Raw genomic sequence first — 21,826 nt, 5'->3', positions numbered from 1 at the left:
ATGCCCATTTTGCATTTGTCACTAGGGGGCAACAAAGCATCTTAATATTTATAGTTAATAACGCACCAGTCTGCGCTAAATCCACTTTTCAGATTAGATTTGTAAATGTATAACCATATATTTAAATAAGAATCTGAAAATGTACATATCTTTAACCCATGCCACAGCTCAGCAATCAGTATTGGATTGTTTTGGCATCCCCCTCGATGTCTGGCCAAGACATTTTGAGCTCCACTTCTCCACTCCTAAAATATTTCATTGAGACTGCTTCATTATTTGTCAAAAATGCCAGGCATCCTTGGCAACCATGGTGACCAGGATGCTGTTGGTTACCATTGGGGCTTTAGGCTATGGTTTTAGAGTGAAATGAGGGGAGAAAATAGGATAATTGAGGGAAAAAGGGTTGGAGCATCATCAGTAACAGCTAATCTCCTCCTCATGAATTGAATGGCTTTTCCATATATAATGCCCCCCCCCCCCCCCCCCCCCCCCCCACACACACACACACAAACACCATGTGCCTCTTTTGTGCTGCAAATGATGATGAATCTCAGCATGCGCACTCAGATTTTTTTTTCTGTTGTCTCTGACAAAATTTTGAAGTAGCTGTGGGGCACAAACTGCAAGCAGACAACAGAAGGGTAACATACTGCCATCTCTTTAGACCTTCTTTCTCCTTTTTAAGTAGTCTGCTTTTTAGTTTAATGATTTTTCTCTCTCCTCTCCTCTCCTCTCCTCTCCTCTCCTCTCCTCTCCTCTCCTCTCCTCTCCTCTCCTCTCCTCTCCTCTCCTCTCCTCTCCTCTCCTCTCCTCTCCTCTCCTCTCCTCTCCTCTCCTCTCCTCTCCTTCATTTTAATTCCTTTCTTACCACTCCGTAAGGACCATTATGTGCATGACATGAAATTTCATGCATTTTGGAGTTACTCTCTCTGTGAAAGAATCTGATGCTCCACTGGTTGAGACAGGACGTCTGAACCATTGGAGCATCAGATTCTCTCACACTCTAGACACTTCCTTGAACACATTCTTAAACTGTGTGAGAAAAACAGAAATATTTTACAATGTTTAGGGCCTTTGCAGCAGATTTTTAGCATAAATAAACAACCAGTTGGCAGAGGGATACCTGTATCTAAATTAGAAATTAAAGGCAAATTATCATAATTATAATTCTTTTATTTCCTAAGAACTGGATAGGCCTTAGATGTATGTAAGCCTCTGTTGTGTTATTACATAAAGCTGCAGTCATTGGGGTTATTTATTGTTTGTATATTTAGTTTTCATATCTTACAGGCTTTAAGTGAAGGAGCTGAGATAAAACAAAAACTGCACAGTAGCCTCTTACTGCCAGCAAATGAATACTGGATTTCATTCAGAATGGCTTTGGGTGCTGCTTTTCTTCCAATATATCTTCATAATTATCTATATCCAATCAATTTAGATTATCTGGTGCCACTAACAAAAAAGCAAAATTAAAAAACAACACAGCTTTATGTTGCCACCACTATATTCCACTGTGGGGATGGTGCACTTAGGTTGATATGGTGTGTTACTCCACATATATGCATTGTCCCCTACATTACTTTTGACAAACTGTTAATGAGATTTCAGTTCTATAGAAGCTTTCTTCTTGCTACACTTTAAAGTTCAGACTGTTGGAATGCACATCATATAGTTATTCTGTTGACAGAGTTTTCAAGCTGAAGTTTAAATCTCTGCAGCTCCTCTAGAGTTATATTAGACGTCTTGGCTGCTAAACCAAGTAATGATGTCCCTGCCCATCCTGTGGTTTCATTAAATCTCCATTGAGGCAGCTAGGATGTTTTTTTTTTCCTTCATTTATTTCCTGTGAAGACACTAAGATCAGAAGGTAAGTATGACAGTCTCTCTCTGCTGCCCGAGATACTGTATCTTATCTTGCACAGCACTGGAAAGAGAAGAAGCTTCAACCTTGCAGGAACAGTCAGCATCAGTCTGGAACATAATATGCACATGAAATGAGCACATATCCCCAAAACACACAAAGGCTTCACTTTGCTCCTATGATATCTGTACTGAGCTGCAGCAGTTGGGGGAACCCCCGGTAGCATATCTTGCACATGCATTATCATTCGGAGCTGTCGTGTTTATTTTCATTCTGGTTCCTCTCTGCACTCTGCTCCCTGGGGGCTCGGAGGAACCCATTTGTAGCTTTGGTGACTTGAGCACTGCCTTAAGCATGCTTAATTAGGCAAAGTGAGTGGCTGTGAGATATGTATGCTTTCCTCTCTTCTTGTTCATAATTTCTCAATGTTTTCCGATCTTTTATGTTTCTAATAGGTGAGCAGTGCATTCTTCAAATATGTTTTATTTGCTCAGTTTTAGCATTGTTAGTGTGCTTTAAAATTGGTCTATATTTTAATAAACCCCTTAAGGAGTCAAAGGTTTTCTGTTGCAGCAAAATACAAATCCCGGAATTTGCACTAAAGGAAAACAGTACTAATGAACTGTCATTACAGCTTTGATGCAAAAAAAAATCATCATTAAGGATTTAATGCACACATTACACAGTACCGTTGTGCATTTATTGACTGCACTGGTAAAGACATGTAAAAACATTTACATTTATATTTTATTGTTGTACTATTTTGTATAAAATAAAAGACAAAACTATATAATTGATTTTAATTTGATTTTAATAGTGAATGAGGAAATGTTTCTAACTAAATCACTGGTGGACCATAGTCAGTACCCCTGCTGTAAAATCCCTTTCAGCAAAATGTTGGCACTTAGGCTTCTTTCATAGCATGTTACAAGGTTAGAGTACACTGAGAGTGGATCTTATTCCATTTCTTTTTGCACAGTCTAGATCAGTCAGTGTGTTCATTCTTGTGTACCTCTCCATTTAGCTCACCCCACAGATTTTGTGGAATTAAGACTGAGACTTGTTTTATGCTTAAGTCTAGGCGAAGTATGGCATTCTGGGACGGGAAGCTGACCATTGCTCCTTTTATGATTCCTTCTAGGTTCTTGTCTGAGGTTCTCTTTGTTACTTCTCAAGAGCTCCTTTGTGGTATCCAGCCTTCAACAGAGCTCCTTTGTGGTGTTATGCAGTTATCATTTGATTATGAAAAATGTATTACAAATTATAATATAGAATATAGAATAGTTGTTAATAATTGTATTATTCTTACCAAAACCATCCACATCTATACTAGAAATTATGTTTGATGGACTGTGTAGTTTAATATTTCTAAATAATAATTTGGAGTCTCAATAAACAGTCATTTACTGAATTTACCAGCAAATGTGGTTTTTAAAAAAGTGGGTTTGCTAAAATGATGAATATTGGTTGCAAGGTCTCCAGGCAAAGCAAGGGAGTTTATTTTCATTGTATAATTCAATGCAAAGACAATTCAAAGGACTTTACATGGTGCAGACAATAAAATAGAACAAAATAAAAGCAGAATAAAATAAAATAAGCATGATAAAATGATAAAAGCGGGTTTTAAAAAAATAAAACTGTTTGACCTCAACTTGGTCCTGTCAGGTTTGGTGGATGTTTGTAGAGGAACCAAATGCGAAGACAGAAGGCAGAGATGCTTTTTTTTTTTTTTTTTTTTACAGATTTTATGATGAGGTAGTTTGCAGCAGAAGCATACATCCAGAAATAAAAGGCAGGGAACTCAGGAAACAAAACAATGAGATGCTTGGGAAAAACATAGATAGTTTATGGAATGATAAATTATGGAATGAAGAGAATCCAGCAATGAGTAAGAGGATGAATAAATAAAGTAGACAGAACAATGAAAGAAATAATCACCTAACTGGGACAAGGTGTGGACAGAATGAGATAAATAAATACCAAGAGTACTGAAAAGAGATAACTAAATAAACACCACGGAAGTGTAAAAAATTACAAGTCATGCAAAAATGATATTAATATTAACAGCAAACACAGACAAAGCAAAAATCAAAGCATAACTGAAAACTCAAAGTGAAAACCATAACAACGAATCATGACATGTCCAACTGAGAACTTTAAACTAGTAATACCTCAGTTAGCAGTTTGACTTCAACAGTCAAAGGAAGTTCTACACAAATGTTTTTTTTTTTTTTTTACTCAGGCTTTCAGCACTTTTACATTGTTCTGAAAATTTGTTCTAGATAAGTGGGGCATAGGAACTAAATGTTGCTTCTCTGTGTTTGGTTCTGGTTCTGGGTGTACAGAGTAGGCTTGAACTAGGAGACCTGAGTGGTCTGGGAGGTTGATAAACTGACAACAAATCTGTTATGTATTGAGGTGCTGATCCATTCAGTTATTTATAGACTAAAAAAAAAGATTTTAAAGTCTATTATCTGAGCTACAGGGAGCTAGTGTAAGGACTTCAGAACTGGGCCGATGTGCTCTACTTTCTTAGTTCTAGTGAGAACATGGGCAGCAACATTTTGGATCAACTGAAGCTGTCTGATGGACTTTTTAGGGAAACCTGTGAAGAGACTGTTGCATTAATCAATTCTGCTAAAACTTAATGCATTAATTAGTTTTATCAAGACCCTGCTTGGAAATTAGTGCTTTAATCCTGGAGATGTTCTTCAGGTGATAAAAGGCTGACTTAGTAACTGAGTTTATGTGCCTCTGGTTCAGGTCTGAATCCATCATGACAGAAAGATTCCGGCCATAATAAGTGGTTTCTAGCTGTAGTAGCTGAAGCTGTGAGCTATCTCTGGGTGTCTCCTCCTTTGGTCTGAAGGTAGTTACCTCAGTTTTGTTTTTATTCAGTTGAAGAAAAATTATGGCGAATCCATATATTGATCTGTTGTTATAAGCTTCTAGCCAGCGCTCTGATGCTTTTATATAAAAATAGGGTTAAACTCAACAGGTTCAAATAACAGATTAATGAAAGCATTTAGAAGAAATCCCTAAGTTAAGTTCCCCCAGGAGCAAGCATCAGCATTTAAAACTACTTTAAAGATATCTACCTGCCCAGGCAAAGGTTAAAAGAACAAAAAAAGGACACGGTTATACTTTTTTCATTGCCACTGTCACTGCCCCATCACAGTCAATTATTGGCCAGCATATGGCTATGCTATTCCCATCTACATCAATTTTAATTATTTTTATAGTCTTAAGTGATAAGATTCTATTGTTCAACATGTGAAACAGACTAAATAATGCCACATTGTTATACCTTGTTATTATTATTATGTATGACATGGTGATGATAAATAAACCACCCTTTAGTCAAGATGTATCCAAACCTACTGGTCAAGCAAGTAAAACAAGTCCATTTTTTCTCAAAGGATTAGCTCATGACCATCACATATATGTTGCAGCATTCCTCCCACCATTAGGAGGATAGATTTCCCCTACGCATTTATTCAGAAGTCATCATTTATCACAGAGCAGTGTTTGGCACGCTAATTCAATTTCAGAAAATGCTGACTGTCCTAGAAGGAATTGTTAAACTGAAAATTTCATAATCTCAAATGTATTTTATATAAACTCAATATGGGATTATCATACTTTTATGACAGCATAGTGATATTAAATATTGTGTAGCAAACAAACCAAACATATCAACTCTTGAAAAAAAAAGCGGAAAAAGAAAAATATCTATAGCTATTTATTTACCTCATTTTGTATATTTGATTAAAAGCATGGGATTAATAATCCCTTGTTATCCAACAAGATCAACTAACTAAAGAAGTGAAGCTAATTTTCATTTTCTCATTTTTCTTATAGCGTGCTGTCTCTCTGTTATTGTGTGCCTTAGGTTTATATAATAATTTAACAAAAAACTGTTCCTCTTAATGCATAATGCTCTGAAGAGCTTTTCCATTAAAGTTAAATCATTATGCAACTTCCTTCATTTTAGTTTAAATATGTACCATGGCTGTACGGCACTATGTTAAACTAACTATTTGAAGCTACATTTTAAACCTTCTGTTGAAGGAAAGAAATTAAAATGAAATGAAAATACCTGCACAATACGTCTGCAATATCAATATCTCTTTTGCAAAGGACTGCTTAACTAAATATTTTATAGGCTAGGGTTCATCTGTCTGCTTTAGTGCTGGTGAAAGGACCTTCCTCAACAGGAAGTACATCCACAGGCACATGTGATGGATATATACTTAAAACGATAACTCACTGATAACAAATGGAGGGAAGGAGATGTGGATAGAGGGCCAGACAGTGAGGGAGCAAATAAAACAAGGAAATAACTTAATTTAGGTGAATACAATTATACCGACAGGTGCGGATTGTGATTGTTTATATTGGGGTTTTCCCTACCAGATTGAAGATCTGCTCTGGGGTGGGGGAGAGCAACTGTCATAATGACGAGGACTAATTCTTGGAGGAGAGATGGCAAATTTCAAGCCCCAGAGTGCTAATCAAAGCTCCTTCTCATCCTTACCCAGAGACATGTGAAGTCAAAATTTGGCCTAAAGTCCAACAAATCTCATTGCTCATATGAGCAATTTTATTTAAAAGACTCAGACATAAACTGCTCTCCGTGTGCACCTTGAATGTTTTTGTATGCACAGATTTAATACAAGTCTTCCGATATGTCAGAAGCATGACTGCATGCTCTTGTATGCCACTATAGATTTTCTCCTACTTACATGTGGACCTGTTTCTGCCTGCTCACGTCAACTTTTGTCACTTTGAGAATTGAACTAGCCTGATTTTTATGTTTTTAAAACAAATAGCAACTTTGTATCTACAAGAGGTGTTGTGATATTATAGCAAGTGCAACAAATGAAATGGGAGGGAAATGATGAGTAACAAATAAAAAACTTATTTTTTAAGTGTAGTATTTTATGTGCAAGTTATCCATGTTGATGATTTTGATGAGTTTGAGATTACTCCTTATGTTGCCTTGGTATATTTTTTATTTTTATTTTTTTGGCGGCAGGGCTTTACATGTAAGAAAAATAATGCTCATTCTGCACATTCTGTGGCATCTTTTAGTTCTGAAACTCATCTTAGACCACTTTTTAAACTATGCAAAAATCTGGAAGTGTATTTTTTGTTTTTATCAAATCACATCAGATATTGTATTATTATTTGGTCTAATGCAAATATTACGGAGCTCAAGCTGCTAGAGTCCCTCTATAAGGATACTATTAAAGTACTGTTTAGAAAGCCACGGCATTACCACTCCTAATTAGGCAAAACTTGATTAAATATGTAAATGTGTGTCTTATTTTTAAAGTAGTTAATCATCTGTCCTCTCCTCTCCTGGAGCAGTTTGTGAATGTGCAATCTGCTGCTGTTCATAATACCAGAGGAGCAATCAGAGGAGACTGCGTAATTCCACTGAGAAGTGCTTTCGGTCATGCTTCATTCTCAGTGAGAGCAGCGCAAGAAAGAAAAAAGTACCAGTGGTCATCAGGGAAATGGCCTCTTATAACACTTTTAAGGTTCACCTGAAGAAACGGCTCGTTGATCAGCACTAAGTCAATCAATTGTTGCATGATTTAAAGGTACACTATGCAACCGGTGTTGATTTTCCAGCGAGGCTCCCCCCCAGAGGACGAAAGTAAAAGTGCACTGTCGTAAATATGCACAGCTGTTCTCCTGGTTTCTCCGTCAAGCCAGGCGCGGTTGTTTTGAGCTTAGCAGACAGGCGAACGCAACGAATGACTAAGCATCTGACGCGCGTGACGCGCCGCAAACGCGCTGCTGCTCGAGATGGAAAAATTAAATTTTTGATGCCCGATGCGCCGCGTCAACCAATCAGAGAAGCTGATCTGGGAGCTGGCAGGGAGAGAGACACAGCGCTGATGATCAGAGCGCTATGATCACTCCTCTTAAACTGTTTATTGACGCCTAAATTAACTTAAAATGCAGAAATCTGCCGGCAGAATATGTTCGCTTTTATTATCCTGCTGCCTGCAGTTTGGATTATATAGATGAAAAACACCTACCAGCTGCCGCGGTGAACCGCGAGGAGGCGACCCGGCCAGAGGCTGCTGATGAAGGGATTCCTACTGTCGGCGCACCGCTGGTATGTGGGGGTCTGAGCGGCTCCGACAGAAAAAATATTGAAGGCAGGATAATAATCTGAATGAACTGACGACACTGATTACGTTTTCAGGTGTATTTTCTCACTTAAAAACATATTAAAACTACTTTATTCCCACTGATCACAGCAAATATAGCTGCAAGGCAGAGATACTTTTTCAGACACACTTTTGCACCGCGCAGCCAGAGCAGCAAAGCTGCTTCAGCCGCGCGTCAGAACTAACTGGTACAAGCAGTAAAAATGAAGCAGCAGACGCGATTTTGCTGCTTTTGCTGTGTCCGGTGTGGAAGCAGCACTGCACAAAGATCGCCACTGTGCTAGCAACGAGAATGCTTTTAAATGGGGGGTGTAGCAGTTCTCGCCGTAAAGCAAGACCGACTCTCGCGAGACTTCTGAGCCTGTGGGTGCGGGTCGGTGCTCCTGCAATTGCAAGTGCGGTATTTCCCCCACAGACCACCAGGGGGGCCGAGAATACCTTTGTTCAACCTGAAATGACTCATTTAATCATCCAAAACGTTATGGAACACATTAATTAACTGAAAAATGTTGCATAGTGTGCCTTTAATGTTTATTTTTATTTTATATAAAATGTTTTTACACAGTTTGTTTGAGTGTTATATTGTATGCATTTTAACTTGATGCTTGTTTTTAGCAGCAGATGAAAAATACCTCTAGTTCTGGTACCTTTACAAAAATCTTTATTAATCTTTATTAATTTTCATATTAAATTATTAGTTTATTTATGATACATATACTGCGATATCAAATGCAGGGGAAAAGCATTGACAGAACATTATTTACATAGCAGATATGCAACAGTTGGAGAAGGGTTCAGTGAACCATTGGCAATCATAATAAGGTTTTTAGTTTCTGGAGACATCTTTATTGTTTTTTTAGTTTCAAAAACTTCAGTTGGAGCATCTAATAAAAAAATAAATATAAAAAGAATACAAAAGAAACCAGACCTAATATACTATATTAAGCTTACATTGATTGATAGCTTGAACTCATTGACACACTTTCATCAGTTTTCAGTCTCCACCTAAATATATTTAGTTGTATTGTGCAGCATTCAACATCAAAAAAGAAAACAAAAATAACATCAGCCTTTCTCCCAATTCAAAAGCAGTAATATTTTTAGTAGTTTTTTAAGATACCTAACCCTACAGGATTCATTCATAATTTCATTATTGTGCTTACTCTTTTTGAGTACCAAGAATCTTTATTATCATAATGGGCCCATCATTGTCAGGCCACATTACCCAGAATACACATGAATAAAAACACAGACATAAATTGATAAAAAAAAAACATGTATACAAGTTTTAAGGACAATCAGGAGGAAACGTGGAACACTTATAGCAGCTGGAAAACATCCCTTCACAGCTCTGGGAAATAAAAACCTGTTTTTAAGTCAATTTGACTGGATGTAATGTTCCTGAATTGCTTTCCAGATGAAACTGGGACAAGCAACTCATAGCCTTGGTGGACAGGAGCTGTAGCAATACGCCTGGGCCTTTTCTGGACTTGTATAACATACACTCAGTCCAGATCTGGCAGACAGCTGATTGTGCTTCCTTCGGGTCCTTTCTCTCCTGTGCCATGCAGCCATACCACACTGTCGTGCTGATACATAGGATAATTTCCACTGTAGCCCTACTGCTAGTAGCTAAGGAGAGCCTCCATGTTTTTAACACGCTGATAAAGAATAGCTGTTGTTGGGCCCTCTTCACCAAGTAGGAGCAGTTCTCGGTCCAGCACAGGAACTGTCCAGAGGAGTCCTCTGCTCTGCATGTAATCTACATCGACTTTTTTGGTCTTGTTGGTGTTCAGACTGAGGTCATTCTTGGAACACTACTGTGTCAGACTGAGAAATGTTTTCTCTGTAATGATTTGTATTGTTTACTATGAGACTCACCACAGTGGTGTTGTCGGAAAACTTTCCAATCATGTTTGTGATGGGGTTGAAGTGAATAGGGTGAAGTGGGTAGGGATGAGAATGAAACCATGTGGTGTACAAGTTTTGAGATTAGTGGGTTCCTCATCCTCATCATCTTGGGCCTGTTGTTGAGGAAATCACAGGTCCAAGGGCAAAGTAGTGCAGTCAAATCAAGGTTGTGGAGTTTTAGGTCAGCCTGTTAGAAAGGACCATGTTAAAGGCTGAGCTGAAGTCGACAAAAATAAGCAACCTGTAGGTGTTGGGATGCTCAAAATGAGTCAGAGCAAAGTGCAGTGCTAATGATACAGGATCCTGTGTGGAGAGATTCTCCCTGTAGGTGAACTACCTGCTGTGTACACCAGCAGCATTCTGTCTTTGATGTATTTCAGGAGGATCCTGACGACGCATGTTGGGATGACTGAGGTCAAAGCCATAGAGCGCTAATCATTGAGGCAGGGGTTATTTGCTTTTTTGGGGCACAGGTACAAAGATGAAGGAAAACAGGCAAACAGAGACATCAGAGAGCTGCAGGAAAAGGTAAAATAAACCTCCAAGTTGTTCAACACATGTAGCCTTGTTGATGTTTACTTCTCTTAAACTAATGCACCAGGGGAGACTGTTTAGTTTTGTGACGGAGTAGTCTTACAGGTTGCTCTCAGGGAGCTTAACCTGGAAATTAAGTCCAGCGCCCCTTGTGGCTCAGAGTCGCACAACGTTGGAGCTCACCTCATGTAATTGAGAGGATGAGAGGCTTATGCTGCAGGTTTGACCGTGGATGATATTCTGACTTTTTGCTGCTTTAAAGGTCGAAGTGTTGAAAGAATCTGCTTAAGGTGTCAGGCAGAGCTAGATCATGGCTAAGCCGCTGTTCGCTCTTCCTACAGCCTGTGATAACCCTAATGCCACTCCAGATGATGCGTGGAGCTTGTTATGAAAGTGCTCCTCAATTCACTTTTCCATTTTTTTTTTTAGCTTTTTCATTGTAGGAAAATTCCTGGTCTAAAATTTCCATCCCAGGCATTAGCAAAATTTCTGGTTGTAAAACAACCCTGATTATTATTATTGGTATAACAGTAGTGGTGCAGAAACAGATGTAGAACAGCACAGATGTCGTATATTCCTCCAGATTAGTGTCCTCTTAGAATAAACCCCAGTCTATGTAATCAAAAGAGTCCTTTAAGGCCGAAAAGATTTTCAACTACATTTTAACATATAGAACTTTCTAGTACAGCTCAAAATGATCTATAAGATCCAAATCGTTAGATGTAGGATATTTTTCCTTATGAAGTTAAACATGCAACATGTAACATGTTTTAGACTTTTGTTGGCCAATTGGAGATTCTCTATAATATAATTATCATAGATCAAACTTGAAACCCAATGTTATTATATAAACTAAAGTGGGAAAACAGCTTTGAGAATAATGAGCAAGAGATGCATTCTGACCACAATGTGAGGTCAAAATCCCTTTCTACTAGAAAAAGCTCAGTGGAAACCACTTTACAATGACTGGAATTAAAAAAATGTACATAAAGCGCAACATTAACAGAAATACCCTGTTAAATAAAAAATATTGCAGCTTTTTTAATCAAATCACAGACAAGTTGCGGATTGTTGCTATTGAATAAAAGGCCCGTCTGAAGCAGTGGAACATTATGTGAAAGACAGACAGATGTGCTTTGTTTGACTTTTTTGTTATCACACAAGCCATTAAATTCTACTTCGGGTAGTGCATTATCATGGATGTTATGTCATCGTTTTTATCCCTGTATTTCACTGGTTGACCTGACTGAACCTAAGCAGTAAGCTGCACTATCCTCTTTTCCTGCTTCTCATAATCACCTACATAAAATAAAATAACAATAGTGTAACTGTTAAATCGCTGTATGTAAATCTCCACAGCCACAGCTGCACAGGTTCTGAGAGAGCTGCGAACATCAGAGAGAGGTGGATGGGGGGAGAAAAGGTGGTGGGAGTGGAGAACAGATGACCAAGAGAAAAATAGATGTGTGTGTGTATCCAAACATATGAAGACGCTGCTGCAGATAAGAGCACAGAGGAAGAGGAAGATAAGCAGTAGAAGTTTTTATTTTTTATTTTTTTTTTTTACATTTGAACCCCTAATTTGGTCAAGTCTGATTTTGAAAGAGAAACTGAAGATTTTTCAGATATTTCAAATTCATCTGTAGCACCTTGGGTTGCCTTCTGGGAGTTAACTTAACTTTACTGTCTGTGGTTCTGGATGGAGAAATGGGTGAAATTTGTTCTTCGCTTTTCAGCCGCGCTGTTTTGTCTAAGCGAAAAGTGCGATCCACGTTTTTCTATGGTTCACCTGAAAAGTCTGCGGGGGCATCCGTCCTGGCATGTAACATTTACCACATTGGTGGCACAGTGGCTGTACCGCACAAATATAGACTCACCCAAACTGGTAAGAAAAAAAGAGAGAAATTAAATTATGATTCTTTTCTTTTTATTTGGATTGAGAAGCAAATAATTCTAAACATACAGTTACTATTCGCTTCCTTTTCCCAATATTCAATATTTTGTCTTTACTTGTTGTTGTCATAATAAATATCAGTGCATGTATGCTCACAGGCATGTGTCATGATGAACATATTTCATGCTTGTGTGATTTATGAAACCAGCAGAGCAGATTCTAATGTTTATGTATTACCAGAATATCCAGCAAACTGTGACTTTGAACCTGCAGAGAGCTTGTTTATCAGAGGCACTCAGTTAATTATTGTGTGATCCGCCATTGCTTGTATCACAAATCATGTGTTAACATAATTCATGGACAGCCAGTCAACCAAAGCTGGAGCACATTATGATAAAACCTCTGCACACAATCACCCTTCAGGTCATAAGAGCTGCACCAGTCTCTATTATGAACCATTGCGTTGTGTCTGATTGCTGTGCTCTTTGTGTGGCACCACTGTTGAATTGGCTGGGATGTTTTTTTGGCATCATTGCCTTCTGCCACATGAATAGTGCATGAAGAACCAGGCAGATGCTGGTGAATAAAAATTTTGTTGTAATAAATATATAATGTTGAATATAAGGAGTGTTGTCCGTTATACTTGCCCTTAGAAAAAATCCCAAAACAGATCGTTTGTGTGAAACATTAGTACTGTCTAGTTTTTTCACATATAGGAATCTTCAGATGCTCCTTATGAATGAAGAGGACAATTAAATAAACAGTTTTTACTGAAATGTCAATGGTGATATATCCGGTGTTCTGTTTTTTTTGCCCTATTATATCGCTCTAATTAAGACAGGGCTTTCTTCATCACATAGCCCATTAAAATGTGTTTGAATTAGCTCAGCCAGTGTGCCAAGACAAAGCTTTGATCTCGTCTATGCTCTGTGCCGACAGAGATGATGAGCTTTTATACATTAACATACATGCATGGAGTGCATTACACATATACACTGGCTAACTTTTGTGTCTATTTTTATGCAATATTAATTGTCGTATAAAATACTGTACCTTGTATAATTATTTATATGATATATGTTAGAAGTCCCCAAAATGTAGTATTTTTCTGGGATATTGTCCTCACACGGTGAGAAAAACATGGCCACACATCACACACACACATACATACAAACAATTTGTTGGATTACAAACAGATTTGGTCTATTTCATTGAGAGTTTAACTTAAGTCAACAAAAAGTGTTCATATATTTTAAATAGGAGGACAAAAAATACATGATTTTCAAACCTTTTTAAAAATAAATGTCTAAAAAATGAATTTTCCATTTGTATTTAAACCCCTGATCCCCTCAGAAAACATCCAGTCCTACAAAAAGTGTTCTGTTCAGAGTTTTGGTAGATAAAAATAGTGAACTAGAATTATGGCCTTAAATACATAAGGCTTTTTGTGCAGAAAATTCTATCTATGGTTAAACATGGTGGTGACAGTATCAACCACTACCAAAAGGATTCGCAAATCCTGGAAAAATTAAAATAAACAAATGAACTCTTAGATTTACAAAATCCAATGATCATTGCTTGAATGGACATGGAAGAAAATATATATCTGTAAAGATATTTGGGGGTAAGGAGCATTTAATCCAAAACTGGTCTACTGTTCAGTAATTCTGACCTACAGTAGGATCATACTCTGGCTCGCAGCTCTAAGGAGGATAATATCCCTTTATTCTATATTTTAGCTTTTACTCTTAGTTAATGCAAAAAATAAGTTCTTGTGGTGACATTGTGATTGGGAGATGTTGAAGAATTGCAGTTAGAAATTATGTATATCAAATACTGGCAAAAGTGTACTGGCTTTAGGTTACATTTCATATGAAGCTATAACTTATAAAAAAATATATGACATTCATTCGCTCCGCCAAGGAGGTTATGTTTTTAGGAGAATTTGTGTGTGTGTGTATAATAAAATTATGATTTTAAATGGTGGTCACAATAGCTTGTTATTTAACCAACTGTAATTTGATTCTACGAGAGTATAACAGTAATTCCTTGTATTTTATGTAACTTCATGGTCAGATGCAGATGGTAGAAAGCCTGACCTTAGCAGTCCATTATACTTTCTCTAAATCCCAATCAGACCACATTCCTTTCACTGATCTCTCCCTTTTTTAGTGACTAGCTCAAATTCGCCAGCATTACCAGTTAGATTAACTTTAGCAGCTTTTGCAAAATAGATCCCCAAAACTCCACGGCTACCGTACATGGCAGATTGTGAGATCTTTAATGGATGTGTGAATTTTATTACACAATGAAAGGTAATTTAAATGTTCAAAACTTATGTTTTAAAAATGTTCTGTTTTAAAACATGCCAGTAGTGAGCATCCGGGACTGAAAAACAACCAAACACAATTCACTCCACAGCCTATCCTCGGGTTAGAGAGGCTGTTGACAAGCACTCTGGTGAGTGCATGCACTGTCAAGCATGCTTAAACATGTGTTTTAGGGCCATGAGTGGTTTGACTTTAGCTGTCTTTGTAGATAATCATTGGTTTTATCAGAAGAGGCATTTTGCTATTTTCGATTACAGCTTCTGAATGTGTGCTTTTTGCTAATCATAATCTTGCTATTTTTGAGAAACTGAATGTTTTACCATTAAATCACTTCAATATCTTCAATGAAAAGTTTTTTTCTTCTTTTTGGATAAGATTGATATATTTTTTATTGTTCCTGCACTGCATTTGTACTATATGTGTAGCTTTTGGTAAAGCAAGCCCAAGACTCACCATTCTATATTTATCATATTGTCATACATGCTATGCTCAAACCGCAAGCATACATTTATATATGTGAAAGTATTTGGGTATAGAGCATCTTATCTTAATCTTTTTGGTAACGAATGTTAAATTGGATGAAAACTTAAGATTTTTGAACTCCAGTAAAATTCAGCTTTTCTCTCTGTCTACCATCCCTCCTTTTAGTCCTGCTTCGCTTTATTCTGCACTTTACTGTGCAAACCTCCTTTCTGCTTTGCTCCACATTGCTTAAAACATTACATTATGAAAAGTTATTCACTCCTGAACGTGCTTTTACATGGGGATATGGGGACATAGAAATCACTTGCTCCACCCAGGCACTTGCATTCTGTGTTAATGCACATTTAGGACCTTGTGCTTCTCCACCTTTCTTTGACGATGCCATACAGGTCTGCAGACATGCTTAACAAATTCAGTAAGTTTGCCCTTAGTTTATTTAGGAAGGCAGGATTTTGTCTTTCAGGTGACTTTGGGAAGGTTTTAATGTTGGAATACTTCCTCTACCCACCTCTTACTTATCAGATGTGGGTAGAGTACCAAAAAAATGTATTCAAGTAAGAGTAGCACTACTTTAACAATGTTCTACTCAAATAAAAGTAAAAAATTGTCATCCAAGAAATTGCTCAAGTAAAAGTAAAAAAAAAAGTATTCGGTGGAATGTCTGTATGTATGTTAAAGTACATATTGGCATTAATGGTTTCTCAATTGACCCCCCGCAGCTGACAGAACTAATGTTTCTGGAAATTAAGTCTGGTCCACCACCATGCAAAGCCATTACTATTGCATTTGTATTTTGAATAGAACTCATTATTTTTTGTAACAGCAACTTTGGTCATGGCGTTGCATTACGATCACACCCATCATGAAAGGGTCAGACAATGAGGTCATATTTATTGAAAAATGTGAGTGACATCATGTGGTCATGCAACACTATCACTTTTGACTTACAGCAGATATTTACTTGGAAATTAATTATTTCAGTTGTTTTTTTTTCTGTTGTACGGGATTTTTTAAATTTTAGGTAAAGTGAAATTAACTGTTAAAAAACATACTAATTTTCAATTGGAACACCATAACATTTTAATTTAACGACAAACTTGGACATTTCACTTTTTTTAGTTGATCCATGAGTGGCTCTTTGGTTCGTGGCTCCCTTTATAAATCAAATGATATACTGTTTCCCGGTTTTATGTATAATTTTGTTTTCCTGGGTCCCCATGAAAAATATACTGGCCCCAACCTGGCCCCCTTGGTGAATCTTTTTTTAGAACCATCACTGCCTGAGTACTGACAGAGCCACCCCTGATTGCTATAACCTCTACAGCAATGCTGCCAGCACTCATACTGTAAAAACAATTTCCGGTTATGACAGTGAGCATTTGCACTCAACTTCTTTTAATCATCGAGACCCCTGTTCTGAGTGGAACATGTTCTTTTAAACTGTTTTATAGTCCTGACCACAGCTCAATTTAAGCATGTTGGCATCTTTACACAAAACAACAGTTTTTCATTTTCAGATCTTTAGGGTTTTTTTTAACGTTTTTTTGGAATATCCAGCGACCAATGCAGGAGTGTGAGAGAGATAACAACAACTTTTAAACACCTGAAGGCACAAGATTTGAAATGGAGACATTTTAATTCTAACAATTTGTTTTACCCTGGGCAGGGGTAAATGGTTCATCGGGCAGGTTAAAATATTTACAAATTTATGAGGGATGTACTACCTTTGTGAGAACTTTATGTCTACACTAAGGCACAATAACACAGACAAGTTAAATGCCTTGTGTTATGCAACTACATACTGTTGTAACTTTATGTTATTTAACTTTATACTATTTAATAAAATAATGTCTGCATTCTAGTGTTATTGTGAACACAAGCCAAACTGGCTGAAGGGCAAATAAGTAAAAGAAGAAGAAACAGTAAACTCTGCACAAGTATGTAATACATTAACAAGAACTTCCAATCAATATATACAAATTTATCAACAAAAATTATCTTATTAAATTTTATTTCAATTCAATTTAATAATATAGCGCTATTCACAACAATTAAAGGCACTTTACAGAGACAATTCACTCCACAAAACAATCAGCTAGCTTTTGCTTCTGTTGACTTGCTTTCTCAACAGTGAATATGTCAAGCTGGAAAAACGTTCCTTATCTTGCAAGACCTGTAACCTCTGTAGAGAAGGCCAGGTGCATCTTTTTCTGGGTCTTCTGGTTTACAACATATGAGATCTCTGGCTCCAAGTTATTGCTGTAAATCAGAGAGAAAGTTGCAGACAGTTTGCTTTGCAGAAATCTGGTTCTCGAAGTAGCCTAAAGGTCCACTTAGCTTTTAGGCAGTCTAAAGAGTGAGATTCCCTGGGCTGTAAAATATTCTATTCTCCAATGTCGCTTTCTCTCTTTAGATCCTTAGGAAAGATAAAGAGTGTGGGGGTTTGCAAAACCTTTACACTAAGCACAGTAGGCATCACATTTTCCTATGAGTGTTTAAGCTTGGAGAGTAGAGAAAAGCATCTTGCTCTATCAATGTTTAAAATCAATATCATGGCTTATGGCATATCACTTGTGTGTTACTTCTAAAAAATTCAAATATATGGAGTGGACAAAGAACATCATTAAAACACAAGAACACACCAGAAATGTTATGGAAAAGTTGTTGAGACATTTAAAGCAGGGTTAAGTTAAAAGAGAGCATTAACCTAAGGGAGCCCAAGCTCCCATGGTAACTTTGGGAAAGCTAAAGAGATCTTTAAATCTTTTTCAACAATCCGTCGAGGGAAAGCATTAAGTTCACATATTTCTAAGTTTAAACATTTATGTTTACTCATTGTAAGATTGCGATCTTAAACTAAAACGACTGTCTAAGATTGAACATGTGAAAGTTTTTTGTATATAAGAAAAAGTTTAAGCTGTTATTTATGTTCTGAAGCAAGTCAGTTTCTTTTATATCTAGTGTGCCACATCATCAAATAAATAAATGCAATTGTTTGTTCACAATAGGCTCCCCTCCTAAGAAGGGAAAAATCAGTATTGGTTGACATCGCTGTATGTATTCCTGTTAGGTAACTACCAGAAACTTGGAGAACTCTGCCTCCATGTTCCTGTGTGTGATTGTTGGAAAATTGTTAGCAAACCAACTTACGGACATGTCAGGGGAAAGCTGATGGGTAGAGGCATTTGAAAATTTCAAACTGTTTGATAATAATAATTAAACTTTATTGATCTCATATTGGAGAAATGTACCTCTGTATTTAACCCATCCCCTTGGGGAGCAGTGGGCTGCCATTGTGTGGTGCCCCGGGAGCATTGTGGGGTTTAGGGTCTTTGCTCAGAGACCTACAGTGAAAGTCTGTGGGAGTGGGGCTCAAACTCAGAACCTCAGGATTCCAAGTCCTATGCCCTAACCACTTATTAATTTGATTAGTTCCTCTGAGTTCACTTTCCATAAAAAATATAAAACAAAACATTTGCAAATACAAAAGAATGTCATTTACCATCAAACCTAGTCTTAAATTGGACTGTTTTAATACATATATAGATATACATATTAACACAGATATGAGGATACTAAAGTGTTTCCCTAAAGGAAACTACATAAATGTACTACTGCTGGGGTGATTTTTTAGAGATTTCCACACACACAGAAAACACTTTTTTTTTAAGAGTAAAAATGTATCCCACCTGCCTCAGCATTATCTTTAGCTTGTTTTTAGCTACCTTCATGCTCTCAGGGAAACAAAGAGTAGAAAAGGAAACAGATTCAACTTTTGTATTTTGCCTCTTTGGAGTTTAAACCAGCACCAGACACCCTTGTGCCTTTATGCACTTGCTTCTCTGTTTCACTTTGGACACTGAGTCATATCAGCTGTACGGCTCTTTTACACATCACCTTAATCATTCCTGATAAAGCATAAATAAAGCATTGCCCCTGCTGCATTTGTGTTTTAAATGAGTTCACTAGGTCTTGTTTGGGTTGTTCCCCACAGTGGAGCGATGCATGAGTGTGATGCAGTCTGGGACTCAGATGGTGAAGCTGAAGGCAGGATCCAAAGGACTGGTTAGACTCTTCTACCTGGATGAGCATCGGTCCTGCATCCGCTGGAAGCCTTCACGCAAGAGTGAGAAAGCCAAGAGTGAGTAGGACTTTAATGTAGTTTGACTGTATGGGTTCTATCTTTTGTGTTTTGCTTTCTTTTAACATACATCAAACTCTGTCAAAATCATATAGAATAATTATAAAACTATAAACATATTCATCATTTGATTTTTATTTGTTTTTTTCTGCTACTTAAAGTTGCACAGGATAAGGAGAAGGGGTTTGGAGTGCAAAAAACACTTGTTAGCTCTAAACACCTCATTTGAACTTGGCCAAAACCTGTTATTTTGACAAACATGCTTCTTTTCTACTGCAACCTCAACACCTTATGAAAAAGCTAGAATAGTATTATTTCCTTAAAAAACAATAATTTTGAGACACTTGATCCAGTTTGGCATATGATCTGAGAAATTGTTTGTTTGATACCTGTAGCAATTTAAACATGTTTTAATTAAATGGGCAGACCATTCCTGATTCTCTGCGTCTGACTTTCCAATCAAGATAGACCAGGGGGCTATTCTTTTAACCTATAACAAAGTTTCATGAGAATCTTATCAGTAAAACCGGAGTCTCGCTAGCAAAGTAAAAATTTTCTACCTATGGGAAAGTACAAATTAGAATGGAGAAATTCAGATATGAAAATGATATAAGTTCTGAATGTGTAATGCCCTGGCCTGGCCCCCTGCTGCTGCACTTAGAATCAGCTGCAGCTGTACTCTTCTGTTACAGTGTAATCAAACTCATACTCTACACCTCTTTGGGCTTTATATACTGGGTCCCCACAGACCCCTGTTGCCAGATTATAGAAAGCCTTCTCTCGATATTTGAATTTCCCTGCCTTTCTTCACCAGGACATTATACTGTTTTTTTAATCAATCTTTCAAAAATGCCCACTATGTTTCGCTAATATTAGGTTCTGTATTGATCACCTAATAGAATTATAATATTCTATTAGAATAGAAGATCACCTAATAGAATTATCTGGGCAATATGAACCCATTGCTGGCATACATAATCTGTTCAGGAGTCATGCTCATAGACCCTGACTTATGGATTCAGCAGTAGAAGAATAGAGGTATGAGACACCTTCAAGGTATCCAAACTGGGTTTTCTGTTACCTTGGTTAGACGTAATAAACTGAAAAAGACTCTGTTAGGTTTATGCCCACGATTTTAACCACCTCATACATTTTACTCTCCATCTATACCCAGAGTTGGAGAAGAACCATAAAGAGTTGGAATGGGATTATAAGGCAGCAGTGAGGATGTTCTGCTGGCACCAATAATTGCATTTCCCTTAACTAGCCCACCACATTGCTGCTGTAGAGCCTACTCCTAAAACCTTGACTTGTGCTTGTCCCTGGGGGACACCTCAGCCTCTGCTCACACCTCTGAGGGTCGGGGGAAACCTCAGCCTCCCCTCATATTTGACCCTAACTGACCCCTTGGGCTTAAGTCATCAGGGATCCAGGCAATGCCTTGGCTCAAGACAGTCTTGCAAAAAAGAATACACAAATTTAAATACACAGATTAATGCAGTGAACTTACACAATCACAATAATCCCGGTTTATGTTATAAATTTGTCTACATTTTACTCCTCAATTTTTTAGTATCCCTTATTTTTTCCGAGAGCATCTGTAGAGCTTTAAAATAATCTGAATCTACCAGCCACATTGCTGCAGCTCTGAGGGGATTAACAATAAACACTGCATTGCCCTGTCAAAGCATCATTGTCGCTTCTTTATCATGTAGGATTCACTCATCTTACCCGCTGCAGCAAACATCTGTCCACAGGCACCCAATTGTGTGTAAATGTGGGTATCTTTTTTAGTGTGTATTCTAGGGAAATGTCAAGCTCTGATAAGCTGCTTAGATCATCTCTCTTGACATAATGAGAAAAAACACAACAACTTCCAGGTTATTTACTCGAATGTGCATGTTTGTGTGTGTGTGTGTGTGCGTGTGGGTGTGTGTTTGTTCAGGATCAGAACAAGGCTGCCATATTGTTAGTAACAGCAGTATTTGAGAGATGAGATTATGTAACAAGAAATAATAAAATTGAATGTATTTGGACATTTTTATGCATTTCTAAGGAGATTCTAAACAATGGAACTGGTGATCATTTAAAAACACAAGATTTACTGTTTGAATTAAATAAATGTTTAATTTTGATGAGTTTCTTAAAATGTTTGAAAGTAATTTCACAGTGGTAGACACAGGCACAGGTTAAAATGCATGAGTAGCTTTTGTATAGAATTCAGAACAGGACACAATCCACTGCAGGCTGTTCTTAACACAGACAGGATCTCAGATGGCCAAGTTCACACAAATCTCATTAGACTGTGAAAGTCTCTCAAGCCTTAAGCAGTTGCTTACTCTGTACTGTTTAAAAGGATAGACTAAAGCAGACAAAGTGGAGGAAATAATTTGTCGAGTTCATGGTTTATTTTCAGCGTGATTTTTAAGAATATTTTCATCATATTATCTGTCGTAACACCTCAGTGGGCAATATGTACAACCA

The 21,826-nt window shown here is 37.4% G+C and overlaps 1 protein-coding gene across 3 annotated transcripts in view; it reads left to right on the top strand.

Annotated features, from left to right (window-relative positions):
- The window catches only part of LOC119795408 (1-phosphatidylinositol 4,5-bisphosphate phosphodiesterase eta-1-like), a 77,611-nt gene that overhangs the window by 25,901 nt on the left and 29,884 nt on the right, over positions 1-21,826 (top strand). For 2 of the 3 annotated variants that reach the window (XM_038303404.1, XM_038303405.1), the window contains one exon: positions 19,196-19,342. In XM_038303404.1, coding sequence (XP_038159332.1) covers positions 19,196-19,342 — 147 coding nt within the window. Of the gene's footprint in view, positions 1-12,152; positions 12,380-19,195; positions 19,343-21,826 lie in introns of those variants that run through there. The other variant, XM_038303403.1, reaches the window with a different exon arrangement.

This window comes from Cyprinodon tularosa, unplaced genomic scaffold, assembly GCF_016077235.1.
Source record: "Cyprinodon tularosa strain WSP-4 unplaced genomic scaffold, ASM1607723v1 ctg51, whole genome shotgun sequence".
In the NCBI taxonomy this organism is placed as follows: domain Eukaryota; kingdom Metazoa; phylum Chordata; class Actinopteri; order Cyprinodontiformes; family Cyprinodontidae; genus Cyprinodon; species Cyprinodon tularosa.
The sequence above is the reverse complement of the archived record's forward strand: the minus strand, read 5'-3'. Positions and strand labels throughout refer to the sequence as shown.